A 16,930-nucleotide genomic window follows, 5' to 3' on the forward strand; every position below is an offset into this window, starting at 1 on the left:
TTCTGAATCCACTGAACAGTGCAAGAGCACAAATACTTGAACAGGATTTCTGTTGGAATTTCTGTCATCATTCAAAACCAGTCCTAAAGAATCTGAACAACACTTGACACCACTGGCAATTTTTTTTATTACTATTATTTACTTATTTTTTCAAAATATCTTCTGTTATGTGGAACAAAGATGGGGGTTGGACTAGAAAAATACTGAAGTATCATTGCCACTGTAAACATATTAATGAGTGTTAATAAACTGAATTTATTCTTTAAAAATGTCCCAGTGCAACCAAAAATGCAATTCAAGACAGATTATCTGAAAACAATGCATAATGTTTTTGCTTCATAGGTAAATTTATGTTGCTTCTCAATGCATGGGTTATTCATACATTTAAAATAACTATTCGAGCAGAGCAATGTACTGAATCACACTCCTGATCCTGTATGATTGTATAAAACATAATATTTTGTGTATTTGGACACATGGAGAGAGAAAAGGGTTTATTGCACTGTACGCAAAAATCAGATCTTCACAAAGGTTAATTTGCTAAGTGTACCGCGCGAATCTCGGGATCTGTCTAAGGACACCGCGGTATTTAGAGAGGCGCGAGTGCGCAACAGTTGACGTGCACGCCTGACGGGAACGCGCTATTCTGTTGGAAACTCTGCGCTCGGTCTCAGTGCGAGGACTTGACAGCTTCATGGAGTTCCCACAAGAAGGAGTCGTTACATGTCATGTGTTTCAGCTATTGCTGTGGACGCTTCAAAGATGCGCGCGCTCCGCAGGCGTTTGGAGACTCCAGTGGGAGGCTTGTTCTGCCGCGCGCTGAAGTTAACACAACCCTAAAGGGATGTAAACTCTCCTGTCACCAGCGTCAGCGGGAAAAGGTTCATATGATGACTTCAGACCTGTTGCTGGTTCTCAAAATGTCCTCGATCTGACAATGGTTACCTGCTTCAATTCTTCAAGCGCCAACAGCACGGCCGTCAGCTCGGATGGGGCTCCGTTCCCCGGGTACACGATGGTCATTCTGGCGATCCTCATGATTACTCTGGTGGTCGTGGTGGTGGTGGGGAACGCGTTGGTTATTCTGGCCTTCGTCGTGGACAAGAGCCTCAGAAATCAATGCAATTACTTCTTCCTTAATTTGGCTATATCGGACTTCCTTGTTGGTATGTATAAGCGTGCATTTGATTAAACTCCTACTCAAAATGCTTCGTATGTTTTTGTGTTTTGTATTGCAATTGTGCATGTGAATATAGAATATTCAATCATTTAAAAATTATCTCTATGCGAATTGGGGAACCCGTTTGTTCTACAGGATCAAAGCATACTGTAAATCCCATATACTACTCTACATCTTATTAGATCTGAGGGAATACTGGCTCCAAATGAGAGTCAGTGCAAAGAAAAGTTTTGTAGATTAGGCTACACCTTAATTGATAAAACACATAAGTGTAGCTGATGATAAGTGATGTAAAGTGTGTGCATACACGATGCAATTTAATAACAGCAAATCAAATATGCAAATGTACAAAACGAATATTTATATTATCCATGTATCATTCAATGTTGATAATCTTAAAATGGTCAGCAGTGTCCAATATATTGGTCTGGTTTTTGTGCATTGGTTTCTCTCCCAGTTTTACAACTCACTAGTCATTAGTAGGCCAGACCTCTCAAATTCACAGAAACGATCATGCATAGTTATTCTAATATATATTATTTATTTAGCAATTTGGAAATTAAGTCGATTGGGTCAGTTTTCTTTTTGTTTCTGAATTTTGAGTAGATATTGTATGAATTAAGTGTTTGTTTATTAAATTGTATTTTCTGTATTGTATCACCATTATATTGAACGATAAATCCCAACAATGGTCGTCCAATAAAGCTAACTACATCCAATGTTCCCAATGAACCATTTTTATAAATTCTAGTAACTGGAAGTGAATGGGGATCCATTGACAAAGACTCAAATTTCCCAGTGAGCCATACATTTATATTTAGACCATGATCTTGGCACACTTTCTTAGCAAAGCGAGGTTGAAAAAAAAATAAACGTTTACATCCACCTGCAGTACTGAGACGGAGAACTTGTTCTTTGCTGCTCAGTGGTAAACAAGCACAATAAATTATTGCCTTGGATTAAGAGTGCATTAAGAGAAGAGATCCTATCTGCGGTTCATTTCAAGATCGGTGCTGTCTCTCGGTCTATTCACCAAACCCTCTCGGCCTCCTTGAGTGTTTATTTGTGTCTCACAGGCATTAGTGCTCAGACGACGTAGCGCTCATTGCTTTCACAGTGGAAGTTCTTTGAATAAAGAGATAGGAGGTGCCGCTCTACCTGAAAACGTGCCTATGTAGTTTAGATAAAGAGCCCAACAAGAGCGCTGCTTTTTCTTCTCAAATGCCAACCAGCTCAAAAGCTCTAGATAATAGAGCCCACAGATGAAAAAATCTCAGCATCCTTCAAAGATTAGGCAGCGATGAGATTGCTGTTTTGTACGCATTTGTGAAAAAGCTTTCTCTTGATGCCGGTGCATTGACTTTGTGCTCTGAAGGGCTTTCATTGACACAAGCCTTATTGTACCAGCCAAGGTCTGTATAATACAGTAAAATATGCTTGTGTCTCTTTCCAGGGGCTTTCTGCATCCCAGTCTATATGCCCTATATCTTGACGGGCAGGTGGATGCTGGGCCGTGGACTCTGCAAGCTGTGGCTTGTGATGGACTACTTATTGTGCACGGCTTCTGTCTTCAATATCGTCTTAATCAGCTACGACCGCTTCCTGTCCGTTACCCGAGCTGTAAGTATCAACATCCAATTATTCTACAAAAAGTAATAGTCAGTAAATGTTATTGCATGGTGTTTTCTTCAGTGGAGCATAAAGGAAATAGGTTACTGCACTGGCTACTGCTTTCCAGAAATTGAAAGTGAATGGGGATCTGCCAGGTTACTTTAGACTTTAGATCGGATTGAGCTAGTTTTATCAGGAGTCTTCAGCATTGCATTAAAACTATTAAAGGTTGACATTTTTCTTGCTTCGTCCACCATATCGGGTTTATGTTTTCTCAGCGCAGTGCATTCTGATCAAGTCTTGTCCCATTTTTTCTTGAGATTTGTAAGCATTTGAGATTGACCGATATATCAATTTACCAATATTTTCCCCGATATTTAAGCATTTTACCATAATCGGTTATGTAATATAAGAATCACCGATAAATACCGGCATCTGCTGGGTGTTTTGAGAATTGTGCGCTGGATCGACATTGCAGCGCGTCTGACACGAGACAACAACGGCATGCAGGTACTTGATTTACTGTAGTTAGTAAACATTATTTAACATAACAGCCGGTTATGCACAAATTAGATGCATTACATACAGTAAATAAATACAACTCTATGGAAATGTATTATTTATTATCGCGTGAGCGATCACAGTTTGAGTATATAGTTCTGCATAGATAAACCGTGCTGTCAGCAAGCATGTCATAATCTAAGGACAAAAACAGTAATATATTTGATGTAACATTCCAGCTGAGAAATGCAATAAAATATTATGTTCTGTTCGTTATATTCCAATTTTCCAGAGAATATCATTCAGTGAATTAACATTATCCAATGAATTATTCTTGACATTGTAGCTATTACACACCTTATAAACCTAAAACGGTAGTTTAAAATGAAGTGGATATGACTCCTGTCATTTATTTATTTTCTCCATTTGAAAACATTAGATATTCTATATTTATTTTGCGTAACGTTATTATTATTATATATTATATATTATTAACGTTGTTTCTGTTGATGCTTTTTATAAATAAAATGTTTTTGTTGTTGCAATATAAAGATTGAATTTAACATGAAAGATACATTTTCAACACTTAAAAAAAAAAGATTTGACTGAAAAGAGGAAAAACCAAAATGAAGTATGTTCTTACTTCACTCAGTCATTTATTTACTTTATAACAGTAAATAAATATCGGTTCCACATATCGGTTATCGGGCACATAAACATGCAAATAATTGGTATCGGCATCGGTTATAAAAAAAAAAAAACTATATTGATCGATCATTAGTAAATATCTTATTTGTTTCCAAGAAGAATTTGCAGTGCATCATCTGAGACACAAAGCCAAACTTGTAATTCCAGTATTTCGTTTTTTTTTTTGTCCATAATGCTGTAAACGTTTTATGTTCTTCAAATATTCCAATTTGTTGTCTCGCACAAACACATGCAAAGTTTTCGCTTTGTGCCTCAGATGATGCGCTGCAAGTTTCCCTTTTTGTCTAAAACAAATGAGTTGTTCACAAAACCCACAAGACGCTGAAGACAGTGCTATTGCAATCAGATGAATAATAAGCGAATGACTTGCTGCCCCGTTGATAGATCTTAGATAAGAGCGGCCCACCAGACAGATGAAGCCCACATCCTCTGTGGATCCAGCGTTTAACTGCTCTGTGGTCATGAATTTTTCAGTGCAATTTACTGCAAATATCTGCTATGTTAGTCATGGACAGCATCATCATTTTATATTCATACTTAAGACAACAAGCTATTAAAAAACCCAAACTTGGGCTTTGCTCCAAAACCAATTGAGCTGTCTTGTGTTCACATCCAAACTGAAATGAACCTCATAAATTACCAATTTAGAAATGTTTTACAGTATACCCTTCAAAATAGAGGTTACACAGGGAGGTTTTCACAGCAATGCTGTAGAAAATCCACTTTAGGTTCTCCAAAGAAACTTTCAGTGAACAGTTCCTAAAAGAACAATTAAATCACCTAAAGAATCTTTTGTTAAATTGAACGTTTGCATTGAAACATTGACAGCAATAATAGCCTTTATTTTGTGCATGCAATGCAGTATAGATATGCTTCCGACCTTTTAGAACAGCTTTTGTGTAAGAAGTGCCTTAAAATACTTATAGCTCACTAGAAGATGGGTTTTCTTTGTAATGAATGTAAAAGGAATGGGAAGTATTTTTTAGTTCTGTATTGCACTGCACCGCTGTATTGTTGCGTAAGTGTTTTTTAAGTTTCCATCTCCAGTCGTTCTTGTAGTTTGACTGAATTCAGGTTTATGACTGGCACGCTACGGACAGCTATTATACACCTCTATCTCTCTTATATATAGCATTGGGAAGCAAGCGGATCAAAGTGTACATTTATCTGTCCAAGTGTAATGCTGTCACTCTAATCAAGATTAATTCATTTAAATCTCTTGTTTTTGAGCCAGATAAATACTGCTCTGATTACATTTTATCATCTGAAAGATATATATTGAACAAATACCATGCACTTGAATTGCTTTTATGTAGTTGTCTTTTTGTTTGTGGTTCTAAACTGGTTTTTAAGCAGTGGCTGCCCATCGATTAAATACGGTAAATCATAATTTGCTTGTATAGTTTTTAAGTAGCTGGATCTGAAGTGGATGCACACCAGCTCTTCTGGTGAAATCATAAAAGGAAGGAAGGGGAAGGAAGTTCAAGATGTTTTCCATTCAGTGTGTGCATTTATTTAACAGCGAAACGATTCTGAATTTGGGTTCTTGAGGTCCTTAAATAACCGCTCCTCACATACACAGAAACTGTTGAGCAAAATAAGCTCAGAAAACATGGGAACGATGCCCTACTGTGAAAGACGAATGCGGTGAGTGAAAAATGCCTTGTTTCAAGCGGCTTTTGACGTTCCAGAGCACCGTTTGAGCAAATTATGAAATGCAAATATTGATTTCCTGCTGAGAATATAGTATCCAAAAATATTATGTGCTCCAATATCAAATTTACGAGAAACTGCAGAAACTTCAAAAGTAATTTAGCTGCTTGTGATTGAATATCTAAAGCATTACTTTTCATAGATTATGCAATGGCATCTCAGCAGTTTATTACGTGGCTTCATGCATAATGCATTAGAATTTGCATATTTCACGAATACATTTCTTATCCAGCTCTTCTGAAGTACTTATTGTTTAATGTCTTTACTTCCTGTTGACAACATGTCAATGCGCTTTATCTGTGATTGCTTTTGAAAGAGTGACGATTCGTCATCTGTCATAAATGACAAAGTAAATTGCTTTTCAAATGATATTTCAAAAAGACTTAAATAGTAGTTTATATGTTAGTATTAGTGGCATTAGACAAAACATGTCTGACTTCATTTATTTATCTCCGACTGCATGTGTTACAATAAAAGTATTACAATAATCCATAATTAAATGATGATAACTAGTGGGAATTGTGTTTAAACAACATCTAAATGATTATTTGAATCTAAAGTAGGCAAAATATAATTTTGGTACCACTTTCCTTAAAGCTTTTATTAAAAATGCATTATAAAAGTATTTTTTTATGCATTTTTAATCATGCATTGTGATATATTGTATAACCTCATGAATAACTGTAACCACATTATAATACACCTTTAGAAAGTATATATCATTAAAACTAATTTAAGATGTAACAAGGAATTTGCAATTATTATTATGCATTTCAGCTTTGATTACACTTATTTTGGGAAAATAAATAAATAATGCATTTTAATGCACATTATACATATCTCTTTAATGAATTATACATAAAGGCTCCAATTAAAGTGTTGTCATCATTTCTTATATTCTGTTGATTTGGGGGTGAAATATAATCTGGACAAATGTGTTTGTTTTTTTCAAAAGCTTCGTGTTTATTTAAATGCTAATACTTGTTGAGTGAGTGGCACATGAACTGAAATGGGCATCATGTCAACAAAACGTATTAAATAGCTCCAGTTCCCCAGAATCCAGTTCAAGGGTGTTAGAAGGTGTGAAACACTGTGATGTTTGTCTTTAGGTACTGTTACCATCATGTTCCTCACTCCCTAAAGACTGTTACTTGCTGTATTATCAGGACTGAAATGGCATTAGTTCATAACAAGAAAACACCCTTGAGAGCTCTTGTCTTTTATGAAAAGATGATTGCTTTCTCTGGTTGTCATTTTGTAAATGACTGAAATGAAAAGTGTTTTGGGGCTAGACTTTAGAGAGCGAGGTGCGATGGCGAAAACCGTCACACTGTCCAACAGCGAAGACAGTTACGCTTGTCAATTATACACTGCTATATTTCAGAAGATTTACAGTTAACTTCAAAGGCCTCTAAATTATCAACATGATCGAAACTTTTATTGAATAAAAAAACTTTGATAGTTAATACTTTTTTTTTGCAAGTAAAAGGTAATTTAGTATAATTGTGCAAACCTCTCTTGCTGTGAAATCTTCAATGATTTTTATAAAGTAAATGTAAAAATAACTTTGATATAGTTTGTGATATAATTCAAGATGGACTGAAGCAGCTTCACTTTGATAATCCAGACATCATTTTTTAGACAGATCAAATATGATCATTAGGCTTTTAAGGAATGTTTATTTGTCCATCTCTCAACAATCAGCCTTGAATTGCATTATAGGTTTTGATCATAATTGTTTATATATATATATATATATATATATAATTTTGCTTGTGTTATTGCCAACTGCATACATTTTGCCACAGGTGTGTATTTTTATGGGAATTTTACTATTTTATTTCCTTTAATAAATCTGTTTTGCACTTGGTACATAAAATTATTCCCCTCTCAGGACCTTAAGGACAAAAATGTGCCCATTGAAACCTATTAAAACTTTTTATCGCAATGTCATTTAACTCTAAAATGATGCATTTTTGTCAGTAGGCTTTCATTCAGTTGGCAAGGTTTTAAAAATTAATTGTTGCACTATATTTATATATATATATATATATTTTTTTTTTTACCAGATGGTGGCATTTTTCTTTTCAGGTTTGGCCTATAAAGCAAATACTCGCTTAATTCCTGTTTTCTGCTTCTGCATATTATATTAAAAAATGCAGCTATAATTGTGTGGGTGTGTGGTTTGTATTTGGGTCATAAAAAAAATTGTGTGTGTGTGTTCTCGTAAAATTTGAGAGAGAAAAACTCAGCATCAGCAGAGTTTTGCTGGGATCTAAAGGGATAATTTGGTACTGCGCCCAAACAAAATCTTACTGAAAGATAATTTTTTGAGATATCAACTTCAAATTTGGAACACAATTTGTTTAGATTTATGGCTTTGATTGTCTAGCAGGTATAGAGTTCAACATGTTTCATAAATATATATTTTATATAAAACATTGTTTATAAATAATTTTCATAAACCTAAACCAACTTTTTATTTAAATTTTTTTTTTCACTTTTTATACTTTTTTTTTTACTTCGGCAATAATCTGGCATGGGTATTCTTTAAAATGAGACCAAACTTAACTCTGCCAAACCAAAGTTTGTGCTTGTGCTGCCAAACCAAAGTTTTTTGACATGGACATTTTAGTCCTCTATAGACCTATGTGTAACTTTTTTTTTAATTGACGCACCAGTATTAAATATCATCCTTCTAAGATATATTATGAAAAATTATATTTACATAATTTTATGTAATTATCTGCTATAAAGATAACTGATTTATATAACAAGCTCTCAGAATTTCAGAAAAATGTGGCTTATAAATCTGAGACTTGTTGTGTAAATCCTCCTATTTCCCCTTCTCTTTTTATAAAGGCCGTAGACAGAAAGGCAGATTGCTAAGTTTTGAAACAGAGCCACAGGAAGTTGTTTGCAATTTGCAATTTGCTCAGGGAAGGAAAAACGGTATTCATGGTGTAAAGTGATTTAGTCACTCGTCTTGATCTTTTATTAAATGTAAATTCTAATTTTCATGTCATCAGATTATTCAGACACACTGATTAATTTATAATAGCCATCAAATTAGTCCAAATCATTAACCCACAGTAAAACCTGGCAAAAATGAGTTCCCTTTCCACGCTGTGCTCAGAATCCTAGGCTGTGAATTGAATAAATCATGAAGAAGAAGAAGAGGCAGTCACACTGTGCATGGATTTTATTGAGTGTGATGGCTGCCAGGGATCACTCCCATGCCAATTTATGTATCTCTCTCTCTCACTTGACTTTAATATTTCGTCTTGTTCCATAGGTGAGGTACCGGGCCCAGCAGGGCGTCACTCATCTGGCAGTGGTCAAGATGTTGGCGGTGTGGGTTTTGGCATTCCTCCTCTACGGACCAGCCATAATCTTCTGGGAACTGATGGTTGGAGAAAGCATCGTTCCAGAGGACGAATGTTTCGCCGAGTTCTACTGCACCTGGTACTTCCTGCTCTCCGCGTCTACCTTCGAGTTCTTCTCTCCATTTATCTCCGTGGCCTTCTTCAACTTCAGCATCTATCTTAACATCCAGCGGCGGAACCGGAGTCGATTGGCGCATGTGGAAGCCGAGAAGGAGGACGGCTGGAGGGTCATAGATGGACAGAAATCATCCGTCTTCTTCGTCAAAACGCGCAAGGTGTCCTCAAGCGGAGCACCGGCCGTTTTGGACGTGATCGAAGACGACGAAGAGGTTTCGCCATCGTCAAGCGGTGATCCCAGCAGCACCCAATCCGTATCTTTAACAATGAAGACCACCATTAAAAAGCGAGGATTGTTCAGTGGTTGGGTAAGGACACGTATTATACGAGCGCAGGAGGCATCGAGTCAATGCGCCCCTTGCAGAAGCGGAGGACATGCGCGTCTCTCGAGGGATAAGAAGATTGCCAAGTCCTTGGCCGTCATAGTGTGTGTTTTTGGGGTGTGTTGGGCACCGTACACTCTCCTTATGATCATACGGGCGGCCTGCAGCGGTAGCTGTGTGGAACATCATTGGTACGAAGTCACTTTTTGGCTCCTTTGGCTCAACTCGGCAATCAACCCTTTCCTCTACCCGCTTTGCCATAGCAGCTTTCGCCGGGCCTTCGCCAAGATTTTGTGCCCTAAGCGGCAGTCTGTTCGACCACACGAGGAAAGCCCTTCCTGCCAGTGACAATCTGATGGCAACAGAAGGGATTTAACACTTTCACACTGAATACTGAAGAAGGAAATAAAAGCACCAAGGCAAGAAAGCGAAACATTTCCACCACAATAGAAATCCGTGCCATTTCTTGATGGGAGTAGCATGTTTTGTTCTTCTTTGATGAAACTTTCTGACTTGAAGAACTGCATAAACCATGGATATAAACAGTGCTGTTGTTATTTATATCTCTTGTCTTGCAAAACAAAGGGGCCGGCGTTGTTCCACTCTTGTTAGCTAAAGTAAGTTGCATGTTTTGGGACATCTGTGGTATAAACAAAAGTGATGCAGATTGTGTTCAGAACAAATTCAGTTGACAGTTTCGCCCATATTAACTTTATTTACTGGTTGTTGTATATTCCATTGACTCGCACAGTTCAGCGGAGAAGAGGTGATCCATGAGAGACTGCATTTCAACTCAAATATGTTCTACTATTACTATCTTCAAAGAGACACTCTGAAAATCTATATCACCTGCTATGGACAAAGCTGAAACCATTAATGTTTTTGAATGGGTTTTTTGTGAAATGTCTATTAAGTTATTGATATATCAGTTAACAATAATCAGATGAATACACTTTAAATGGACAATTCACTTGGAAGTTTCATTTTATCATTTGAAGATATTTGCAGATTGTCTGTAGTATTTTTCTCAAGTTTTAATTCTCATTTTTATAAGCTGAAAATCTTACGAATTTCAATCAATTCTTATATGAAATAATTGGAATGTAGCAACTGTGTCATGTGGACAATTTTATATCATTTATAACGATTTTAATCCCTTTTATTAAAAATTAGCTCTCTGGACTTTCTGCAATTTCTTCTTTTTGTGTTTCATGGATGAAATAGTGTCACACAGCTTTGAAAGGACATAAGAGTGAGCAACTAATGAAACAATTTTAATTTTGCGACATATTATCTCTTATTATTTGTGTTTTATTTTAGTTTTTCTTGACAAGATTCATAGTTACAGTGTCAACGTCAACACAGATGAAATCATTAAAATGGCTGTACAACTTAAAATGTTTTAAAACTTGTTTACAATCATTTCAGTGTTTTTTAAATGGTTTTAATATTGTAAATCCTTAAACACAATACACTTTCTTGTTTTGTGCATGGCAAGTTTTCATCTTAGACCATTCAGTCTGTGCATTCAATTTCAAAGTTGTCAAGTGACTTCAGAAATCATGTTCTTTATGGATTCAACCAAGTTATCCAACTGAGGCCAATTTCATATGTGTAGCTACGAGTGAGAGCCTCCCGAGTTCTTTGAGATTAATTTTACTGAATTTGTTTATATCACAGAGGGCAACATGGATAATCTCCCATAGACTCTAGAAAAACTTCAACAAGGTCCAAAGGCAAGGGCAATAGGATGATCTTTCATATGATATTCAACCATATTGGTCAATACTTATAGTCTAAATTATAAAGCCCCAAAACATCTAGCAATCACAGGTATTATTCTGCATATACCTCTAAAAATCAGGTCTTATCCCTGGAGCAATTGCTATGCTTCTGTGGCTCTAGTCGGCATTTTGCTTCAGTGAATTAATAAATGGCTTTTTTTTTCAGATGGCTTTGAGAGTACTCCATTTATCTGTGCTGTATGGAGCTCAAGTTAATTAAACCCCAATGACAAGCATCCTTATCAGATCCTTGACTTTGAAAATCTAGAATCATGAACATGGTTGTTTACATGATCAATGGTTTGAGCATTTAAAAAGCAGCGTTTGAAGTGACTTCTTGATGGCTCAAGAAAAGATTTGGTTTAATGTATCTTTCTTGCATGTTCCTTTTGTAGTTGTGCACCAAATAGAAAAGCAGAAAATTGTCATGACAGTTGGGGAGCGGGAATGTTGGGTTTTAGATTATTAGGCATTGTGTATATGCAAACAATTCTACAAAAACTATCAAAGGGAACGTCTGGGAACAAGTCATACCACTATCGAATCAGATCAGCATGAACCTTCCCTCAGAGCATCCCATTGCCTACGGATGATAACCTCCCACATGAATGTGTGGATGTGAGGCTGTCCTGAATTTACGCTGATAGAATAAGATGCACAAAAATAAATTTGTGGCCAAACTCCTTTGAAGATGTTCCACTGAACTGTGGAAGTCTGACTGACTCAAGCTGTTAGCAAGAACCAAGTTAAAAGGTTTAACCTTACAATGCATTGTTGGGTTTAATCAGGGGCTTATATCATAATTTTCTGTATGATTAGCGCCTTCACAACTATAAGAAGGTAATTCAACCTACTGAAGGCAAGCTTAGACCACCATTCCGTTTGGGGTTCAGGCTGGTTTATGATAGTGTGATAGATAGATCAACCATGTTGATCACCTGCAAAACTTGGCTGGTAAAACATATCTACCAGTATGGTCTTTCTGATAAAATCAAATGATCATTGGTAGTTTTATTGGCAATGCTAGTACTGGCTAATCCCAGCAAAACAGTCACCAGACAGAAGTAGATAAATTAAAATCAACCCGTCTCTGGATTGGTGGTTGGGTGTACTTGATCATAATTGGATTTTATCAAGGTTAATACGTTTTTGACCATGATTTGCTGTCTCTACTGTGGTAAAATGTAACTATTATTATTAAATTCTCCTGCAAACTTTAGCTGGTAAAACTTGGCAAACAGCACATTTTTTGATGTCTTTTGAAGTCTTACTGGTTTACCTAGTTAAGTATTGTGGTACTTTTTTGTGGGTGATGTGTTCCGGCAAAACAGGCACCAGACAGAAGTACATTAAAAAAGATCCCATCTGGTAGCTGTTACAATGTGATAAGGTATGCATATTTGACGTTGTTTTTTTGTGTAGAGGAAAACGTGCACACAGTCACAACACAAGTAAATTTGTGCTTAGGTGGAACATAGATCAAAACAGTTTGGGAAACACTAGGCTAGATGCCCTTCCTTAGATTACTAATATTTAAATTATTGGTCCATGGGCTTCTCCAATGCCGAATATTATAACACCTAATTACCAAAAGCACAAGTGGCTCCAGGATTATGACTCAGATTTTGTGAGACCTTTGCAGTGATTATCACAGGCATTCACCCCATTGTTCACCTTCCAGCAGGAAGGCATTAAAGTTAACAGACAGTGGCATGGTAAAGTCAAAAGCATGATAAGGCAGTAAAGGACACAGTTTGCGCCAATTTAAAATCATACAAGCACAACAAACTCGACGGGGGTAAGCTGTCCTGCATAGCAATTGGCTGTGCTTAATGTGTCATCATGTTCATATTATTACTTTACGCATTCTATTTTGCCAAGATTAATATGTTTTTGACCATGATTGTTTTTATTTTGCACTGACGCCCCTGAGCAGACATGAGTATTAATTTGGTGCCAGTTAAAATTTTCTCCGGTCGTGCAGCGTTTGCTGTGCTTTCTGTGGTAAAATGCAAGTTTGATTAGATTCATAGTGGGCAACTGGTTCTTGAAAGTCCACATTTTTCAATTTCATCCTGTGAAAAACCCATTTAAGGAGTGTTGTTGTTGTCAATGTATAGCCATATTCCCCATCAAGAGAAATGTTTTTTTTTTAAGTTAAGCTCCAAAAACTGACGATAGAAGGCAACCCTTACACTATATTCTCAGTCTTTTGAAGCCATACTACAGCTTTATGGCAGTGCACGGATATTGTATTTTGAATTTACTGTATTCTAACACAAAAGATATGAAATGACATAAAGGCAAGTAAGTGTCAGAATTCTTGTTTGTCCCATGGGACTGTCACTATCATTAGTATGATTTGGATAAAGACATCTACTAAATAACTGCTGGCTTACGATTATTTATAGCCTACTTTTATTTATGCTTATGAATGATGGTAACTTATCCAGACCTCTTTACAAATGTTAAAAAGCCGCCCTCCCACACACACACTCTGCTGCAACAAATAAGAAAGATTTTCTTTAAGACAGATGGACAGTTAATTTGTTCCAGGACTCTTTTGTCCTCTATTATCTGAAGGTTAATCTTGTTGAAAGGTAGGAATATTTTAGCTGTGGTCAATCAGTGCTTGTTGTCAATCCCTTGAGGTGAAGTACCACCTTTGATCGAATCAGAACATCCAAGTTCCCTTTCATTTTTCAGCCTTGACATTTTTTTTCTTTTTTTTTGCGATAAGCTTAAAGCTGATGCAATTTTTAGTTTCAAAATAATCTCTTGTAATCTTAATATGCAGAGACAGCTATAAGTAAGGCTTTTGTAGGTGGATTTCCTCTGAAGTGTGGCTCTATCAAACCACTGTTCTTTTGCATCAATGTGCTTGTCCAACCAATGATAAACAGGGGGAGAACTGTCTGAAAACAGTCATTATTTATGCATTATTTTTAGGTTTATTTTCATATTGATGTCCTCTGGGTCTGTACATAATTGGACTTTAAACAAGTGAAAAATTAAGACTACACTATAAACTCTTATGTATGTATGGAATGGAAAACAAATATGCTATTCGAAGATATTTTATAAAAAAAATTGCTTGAAATACTTGTGAACTTTTTTTGTAGGATGTTGCTGCAATGTACTAGCTAAATGTGTAAAACTAAAATCACAGTTAATTTACTTCATCATTAAGACTTGAAGCCTGTCTGGCTTGGCTTGGCCTGACAAAAACTCTATAACTTTTACTGTCATACAGATTCTGTATAGAGAGTTTATCTCTCTCAAGGTAGAAAAACTTGGGACTTGACTCTTGCCTACAAGGTGAAGACTTCTTGTCTTAACAGGGGACGAGGTTGGATTTAATGTGCACTGGAGTGGAACGTGGTTAAGTGCCATGCCAGAGAATACAAGGGAAGTGAAGGAAATATGAATCTGGGTTACGGGGATTCATTTAAGAGCTGCAAATTCCAAGGACATGTTACTGGAAGATGTAATAGCAGGTGAAAAGGGTTAGCATACTGTTATGTTGTGTACACGGCAAACTTTTTTTCAACAGGAGAACTGTCCACAGTGACAATGGCACGATTCGCCCCATGCTCTGGAGCCCAGTTATTTTTAGCTCCGTGCTGCTCCAGTGAATTTTAAAATGGCTTTGGCAGGTTACTGTGCAAATGGTTGAATAACCAATGCATTTTGATTCATGGTCCTAAATTAATTCCCAGTCCTCATTCCTGAGATGATCGGATAACAATTTTAAGTTCATATTTAGATTTAGAAGAAACTGATTTTAAGAGATAGACTGCCAGAAATTGGACCCTTGGGACCAAAATGCAATCTATGAGAGGCATTTGGATATTTAAAGGCCAACTGCGAAAACAATTATTAGATAACCTTTATTGAGGAAAGACATAATTAACAGTAACTTGTCTATAGCACTGAAGGTAAGAGAGCACCAGATGAAATGGGAGAGGGCAAATAATGAATGGCATTGTGTATCGCTATGTTGTTTTGTTAGTAAACAGCAGCTTAAAGACGCCCCATTCTCATTCGCAGTGGGGGTGCTGTCAGTTGGTGGGTAGGCGTTCAAACTGGACATTTGTAGTAATGTGACAGTGACACAACAGAATAGCATTCGGCTGGACTTTCAGTGCGATTTTTAACCAAACCAAAAATGGTTCTTCTATTGAATCGCAGTGAAAACCCTCTTTTAAAGCTTGAGTGTAGGATGCTACAATGGAACTGCAAAGGCGTTTGGGCACGGTATTTCTTTTATGCCAAAAATCATTAGAATATTAAGTAAAGACCATGTTCCATTAAGATATTTAGTAAATTTCCTACCGTAAATATACCAAACATTATTATCATTAGTAATATGCATTACTAAGAACTTAATTTGGACAAATTTAAAGGTGATTTTCTCAGTATTTATATTTTTTTGCATCCTCAGATTCCCAAATATTGTCCTATACTAACAGACCATACATCAATGGAAAGCTTATTTATTCAGCGTTCAGGTGATGTATAAAATCACAATAAAACCTTATGACTCTTTTGTGGTCCAAGGTCAAATATCTATTGTTACAATACGCATCACATGATTGACAAGCTGTTTTCTTTGACAAAAATGCAGTATCAATTTGACCTAAAAGCCAAAATGGAGAAAAATGTGTTTTCAAACAAAAACATATCAGTGTGAGATCTTTAGGAGCACTGGATGATTACAGACAGAAGTGTTAGAGCAGGGCTGGAACTGAACTCTGCAGGTAAGTAGATTTCCAGGAACAGGATCGTGCACCCCTGTGTTACATTATTCAGAAAATGTAAAATAAAAAAAACTAGGTTCTTTTGGGAACCCAAAATGGTTTTTCAATGGCCGGGGTCACCAATCCTGCTCCTGGACAGCTAGGGTCAATGTCTTCAGGGTAACTTGGGTGTGTCTCAGGAAACCCGTTCTATGGCATCACTGCGAAAACCTCTCTTGTGGTCTTTATTAGAGTGTATAGTAGATTGTGGGCATCTAAGTATGAATGGTATGCACTCCCCTGTTGATTTGTTTGCTTTTAAGAGCCAGAGTCACTTGGTACGTGTCCAACGCGGAGCACTTACCACACTCTGGCTCACCAGCGCAGTCTGGGTGTTGAAATCGTGGGTGTGTGGGAGCCTCGGCCAGCGTATGTGTGATTGGGGGTGAGTGGGAGGAAGAAAGAGAGAGAGAATGAAAGACAGAGTGAGAACGAGCGACCTTTCCTCACTGCAAGCATAACAGAAAGGTCTAGACGGCCGGGTCCCCACTGCAGCACACTAATGACTGAGAGACAGCGGGAAGAGCAGATATTGAGTGCGTGGGCGGTCTGGTACAAACACACCACGCTCTGCACTGAAAGCCCTTTTTTTTTCCTGAAACACTAAAGACGAGCTTGTTGCTCTCTTTTCTAGCACTGGCTGTGTGAAGAACGTAATATTACGGGTTTTCAGAGGCGTTGCTGAAAACAGCACCTAACACATAGAGGTCACAGAGTGAAAACAAATCAAAAAGAAACAGCCAGAGATATTGCATCTGTCATCAGTTGATAAATCAAAACATATTTTAAGAGTGTGGTGCACTCTAGT

General features: G+C 36.9%; 1 protein-coding gene across 1 annotated transcript; it reads left to right on the forward strand.

The window, feature by feature from the left end:
• The first annotated feature begins 545 nt into the window (after positions 1–545).
• Positions 546–10,286, forward strand: LOC132131453 (histamine H3 receptor-like). Its single transcript, XM_059543479.1, has 3 exons — positions 546–1,166; positions 2,634–2,800; positions 9,009–10,286. Exons 1-3 carry the CDS (start codon positions 938–940, stop codon positions 9,885–9,887), a joined length of 1,275 nt encoding a protein of 424 aa, XP_059399462.1. The 5' UTR covers positions 546–937; the 3' UTR covers positions 9,888–10,286.
• Positions 10,287–16,930: the final 6,644 nt, after the last annotated feature.

This window comes from Carassius carassius, chromosome 48 (genome assembly GCF_963082965.1).
Source record: "Carassius carassius chromosome 48, fCarCar2.1, whole genome shotgun sequence".
NCBI classification, from domain to species: domain Eukaryota; kingdom Metazoa; phylum Chordata; class Actinopteri; order Cypriniformes; family Cyprinidae; genus Carassius; species Carassius carassius.